Source organism: Chondrus crispus, genomic scaffold, assembly GCF_000350225.1.
Source record: "Chondrus crispus Stackhouse genomic scaffold, scaffold_25, whole genome shotgun sequence".
NCBI lineage: Eukaryota > Rhodophyta > Florideophyceae > Gigartinales > Gigartinaceae > Chondrus > Chondrus crispus.
The window spans coordinates 274,415-279,846 of record NW_005179151.1 but is presented as its reverse complement, the minus strand read 5'-3'; the positions used below and the strand labels follow the sequence as shown (position 1 = coordinate 279,846).

At 50.1% G+C, this 5,432-nt stretch overlaps 1 protein-coding gene across 1 annotated transcript; it reads left to right on the top strand.

Annotated features, from left to right (window-relative positions):
- Window positions 1-1,711: 1,711 nt before the first annotated feature.
- On the top strand, window positions 1,712-1,822 carry CHC_T00004810001 (hypothetical protein). The gene has a single exon (XM_005716526.1). The coding sequence runs from the start codon at window positions 1,712-1,714 to the stop codon at window positions 1,820-1,822; it is 111 nt and encodes a 36-aa protein (XP_005716583.1).
- The last annotated feature ends 3,610 nt before the right edge of the window (window positions 1,823-5,432 follow it).

The following is a 5,432-nucleotide window of genomic DNA, read 5'->3' as shown; positions in this document are numbered from 1 at the left end:
ATTTCTTGATGCAATGCCCCGACCCCGGCACACCCATTTGGTTTGAAAATGTTTTCTTGGACGTGCATCGAGTTTTGTATCGGTTTTCCACGAGATTTGCTAAAATACGATGTCAGCTGACCAGCATCGTTTGGGCATGGATAAATGGCGTTCGCTTTGTTTGGCAGCTGCGTCAAGATTTTGGATGCGTTTGATCCGGCTTCCTTCCGTTTCCACGAACCCGTCTTCTGTATTCCAGGGGGGAGGGTCGCCTTGTTAGGCTAGTGTCTATCGGACCACTGTCCTCATGTGAGGACATTTGTCCTCATATGAGGACGAGGACAGTATTCGACCTATTTTATTCTTGACTTCCCTGACAAGAAAGAAAAAGATACCCGCTCCACCGTACTTGAATTCTGACTTGGGACCAGAAAGAACTTTGTGAGAATTGCATGTTTTTGATGGTCGTTTTAGATATGTCTGGAAAAGAAGCCTTTTTAAACCACCCTAAAACCGCATGTAAAATAACTTGGAAACCAAAAACACCAGTTGAAAAAGGCAACTTGGTGCTCAATCTGCATTTATATTCTTAAGCTTTACGCGCATTCAAAGCTGCAATCCCGGTGTTCTGCAAGATGCTATTGCCGAAAACAAGCACGTTAAGGAAATAGTGCTCAAGGTGACTTTTTGAATGTTCAATTTAATTTATATATTTTTGCAAAAAAAGAGCTGTCTTCATAATATGAATATCATATTATGAGAACGAGCCCCTGTCACTCAGACGGGAGAATGTAACTAGATCGCTCCCAAACAGCAAGGTGAGGTTTACCTTCGTTTTCGCAACCCTACTTTGTCCTAAATTTTCCTGGGTTGCTCACACAGTACCAAGGGTACTGCGCATCTGCGCATCTACGCCTGAACAAATCGCATTGCTGGCAACCCGTGCCACGGTCATTTCGCCAATTAGTACCCGCTCTCCCTTCTCGCCTGCCTCCCTTCTCGCCTTCATTCTCGCCTTCACCGGCCCACCCCACCTCACCTCACCTCACTCACCTCACACACCCCCCTATTTAAACCCGGAGCAATGTAGTTCCTTCCTTCTTTTCCGTCTCCACTCTGCCATCCTCACCGCCCTCGATACAACTGGTCCAACCTCAACCGACAACAAGCACCATCCATCCACTGAACACCACCCTTGTTTGCCATGATCGACTGCACTAACTCCACGTCCCGTTGCCTCGTCCGCTCCGGTTTTCTCCTCGCCGCAACTCTAACACTCTCGCGCACCGCACACTCGTCCGAAGCCATGTCGCTGCCTTCACCCGCACCGCCTAGCCTTCCAGCCCTGCCGACTGCCGATCCCAATCACGAGCTACCGTGGGGATCAAACTATTCCTTTCTCACTTTGTGTATGGTCGTAACTGTCAACGTCGTGTACCTCGTCCGATGGGTCGTTGATTGGTGTTGTAACTGTCCCACGCACCCCCTTCGCTCCTCAACTTCGCCACACAACCCCGACCTCCACTGCTCTTCAACCTCGCCAGACAACCACGACCTCCTCCGCTCTTCAACTTGGCCAGACAACCACGTCCTTCCGCCGGCTATGGCGCATTCGACAAGGGCGGAGGCCAGTAGAAGTGTGTCCTCCACTGTCGAAGAGACCGTTTCTTCCGTCAACCGCCGAGTCACTTCCGTCGAGCACGTGGTCTAGGGAACGAGACGTTCAGACGCCATGTCCGTGAGCTCAATGGGCAGGTCTATTTTTTTGTTTCAATTTGTTGATGCTATGCCCCGACCCCAGCACACCCATCTCTTTTGTAAATGTTTTCTTGGACGTGCATAGAGTTATGTGTCGGGTTTCCACGAGATTTGCTAAATACGTTGTTACTGACGAGTATTGTTTGGGCATGGATAAATGGCGTTCGGTTTGGTTGGCAGCTGCATCAAGATTTTGGATACGTTTGATCCGGCTTCCTTCCGCTTCCACGAACTCGTCTTCTGTATTCCAGGGGGGAGGGTCGCCTTATAAGGCTACTTGGAGAAAATCCAGACGCGGTAAGGTAGCATGCGATGGTCACATTGAGTTGACAAGTGTACACATGTGATGTGTGGCAGTACCTCAGTGGCAGATGGCCGACCAAACCCTTGTCCAATGAAAGGCCCCGCAGGCCGAAGAGCTTGCCAAGATTCTTCGGATTGCGAAACTTCCTCAGATTGCGAAAATTGAAGGACCCCGTTTCCATATCTGCAGCGACGAAACAATCAGAAATGTGCACGCGTATGTAAGGCGTCTTTTAGAGTAATGCGTCCGGCACATGCCTTGAAATTAATGCCTCACGCTCCTTTCGTTGAACGAAAAGCGCGAAATGGTACAATGCTCCAACCCCGTCCCCTCCAAGAGAATACGGCCGAGTGTAGGGCTAGTTGCCATACTGCACTGGATATATGATTTAGATTTGTTAGGGTTTGTATTATTGACACTACGTAAGGAACAATTCTTTATAGATCTTACCGGGCAACACGTTGGAGAGCTCCTGATATCTCCTACTCACCGTCACTTGTCGCTTCTCTGTCGGTCATTTTGTAGTCGAAAACGTCATGATATCTTGGCTGACATGTAGGCGTTTGGGCTGGCCATCCTTGTGCCCGCACTGGCGACTACCGGCATATTGCACAATATGACCACTTCGATGAACTGTCGAGGCCTAAGAGAGGGCATAGGACATCGCACTAGAGACTCAGCCTGAAAGATACAGCAGGCGGGTATGCACTCGAAGCGTACGTAACTACAATGTGTTTGCATCTCCGTCGAAAAGTGTTTCTGCTTCGGGCACAGCAATGCCATACGTGGTCTGCACGACGAGATCTGCACTGCAGTGACTGGTACCTGCACTGCTCTAAAATCTGTGTAGACTGTAGATATGAGTGCGACACGCATCGCGTTATGTCAACCGTACAACAAACTCCTGAATTGCCTTTCGGTAATTGTTGTGTTCATTTCACGGTAAATGCCGATATCTTGCCACCGTACACGCCAAATTTAAGATTGGTTCTAGAGAGCGAGTCGACCTGGGCTTCTAGACACAAGTGACAACAGTGTCAGGATGAGAAACTCGAGTGTCTTACAGTCTCTGGGCGCTGCTGTCGGCATGCGGGAACCAACATGTAATGTTACAGTACCAAGAATGTTCGCTGCTCCGTTGCTTGAGTGGTTGAGAGTCTGACTTCCCTACAAGAAATTACCGAGAGTACTGTACCATTTATATATTTATATATTGTATGGCGTACATTATAACAAAGCACCCCCTGTCAGACCGCCATAGACCATGAGTACAGACCTGTGGTCACGCTTGAGTCCACGTTCGTCGGGATAACCGGTCCCAACTAGCGTCATAAACCCCTCTAGTAGACCACATTGCAAGACCACATTGCAGTCCAAACCTTGGACAGACGTCAGCGAAACGCGCAGTGGATGCACGTGTGCCGGAGTTTGGCAGTTTAACGTATGTACAGCAGAAGCTAGCATACCGCACATATCTTGCATCTTCACGCACAAACTGTAACACATTACATGGTGGTGCGCCTGTGACGCGCCTGGGACGCAATTGTTCGTTGCCGGTCACATGCCCGCGCTCGTGAAGGACTCGCTTGAACGGTATACTGTACACAAGATTGGAACCGTTTGCATCTAATCGTTAGAGTTTTGTACATTGCAAACGTACACAAGCCCACCTCCCACTGTCTGCAGTATCTGAGACGGCGTGGAAGGACACTCGAGCACTACATACGGCAGGTATTTAAAGACCCATAGTCTCGTGTCGACGAGAGAAATAAAAGGACAGAACACTTATTCACTCCAGACTAGTCTTCTCGGAGGCACTCGCCCCGGGAAACGCCACAGTGATCACTAGGCAACCTACAGTGTTCAAAGTTCTTTGAAATGAAGAACTCTGGAACTATGTCGGAGCAAGGGTACTGGAACGTCGTATACCCGACACTGAAGAGACTTGGTCGCAAACAGATTCACAATTTTCTCAAGGCACGAGAACAATACCTGCTTCGAGTCAAGGATGCTGAGGCCTCGGGACATTCCCTTCCCATAGTTCCCCTCATTTCGTCCGTGGATCACGACTTACTTTTGTCGTTGATAAAAATTGACTGCTTCCCGACAGTCAAGGATTTCGTCGAACTAACCGATGATATCCTTCTAAACTATCTTAAGTCTAAGGAGGAGGTCAAGCTGGAATCGGTGTCCCTGGAAGAGCTGGAGGCCGCCATCAAGTCTGCTGTGAGGATTGATGTGCATGAGCCCGATGCTGAGCTTCGAATTCAGGCATTGTTCACTGATTATCAGACTACGTTGCGGAACAAAAAATGGGAGCGTCTTATTGAGGACAACCCCAAGTTGGCTATCAAGCACCTATGTAGACTACTCAAGCCCGCAGCCCTGAAAACCAAAGTGGAACAGGACCTGGTGCTTGGCTTCAATGATCTGCGCAAGAAATGGCTTTCATTTTTCCATAATGTTGTTAACTGTGCCGTAGCATGTGAAGAGTATGTACCCCTGAAACAAGCTCTAATCACGGAAAGGGACAGTGGAAATTCGAAGGGCAAGGAGTGGGACGGCTCCTACTGTCGGAAGCACAAGAACTCGGGAGAAGGATCGGGAAGGCCTAGAAGGAAGTCTGAGCATGGAGAAGCTCCAATTTCACCCTCCATGGACTACCCTGGTAACCCACCTTCCATGGACACCGTTTTTGAAAAAGGAAAAAGTCTCACGGACTACCCTGCCAACCCTGGGTCCGGTCCGAACCGGCCGAGGCGTCTACCTGATTGTCTTCACCCCAGATGCAATGGCAAACATTACGTCAAGGACTGCTCGAGGGCAACCGAGGAGGAGAAGAAGGCGCTACTAAAAGATTTTCGAGAGAAGCGCAAGAGAGAGGGACGCGCAATATCGAGCATGCAGAAAGAATCGAACCATAACTTCTCTGTAAGACTGTAGTATAATGACCGGCGCGAGCGCGCGGAGGTCATCGGACGGCCGTATACGGTATACACGTGGGCGGCTGTGCCCACGTGTAGCGAGCGCGCGCGCATGCCGAGCGGTCGTAATCTGGCGTACGTGTACAGTACTGCACGTGTCGTCCGAGCGGTAGTCTACGCGTGTTACGTGTGCGCGTTAGCACACGTGTCGTCCGTGCGGTAGTCTGTAAGCAACACGCGTGTACAGTAGTGCACACGTGTAGTAGCAGCGTCCGTGCGGTAGTAGCAATTATGGCGCTAGTTTTTTAATTGTGTACAGTACCCGGCACGCACTAGGCGGCAGGTACTGTACTACTGTACTGGGACAGGTGTCCGAGGCGTCCCCCTGCGGGGTTAAGACCTGGCACCCGTCCCCACCAGTAAACGGGGGCAAGCTCGCCCCCGTCCCTTTTGCGCCTACGTACGTC

Coding starts and splice junctions, on each gene's coding strand:
- CHC_T00004810001 (XM_005716526.1), top strand. CDS start 1,712: ATGTCCGTGAGCTCAATGGGCAGGTCTATTTTTTTGTTTCAATTTGTT.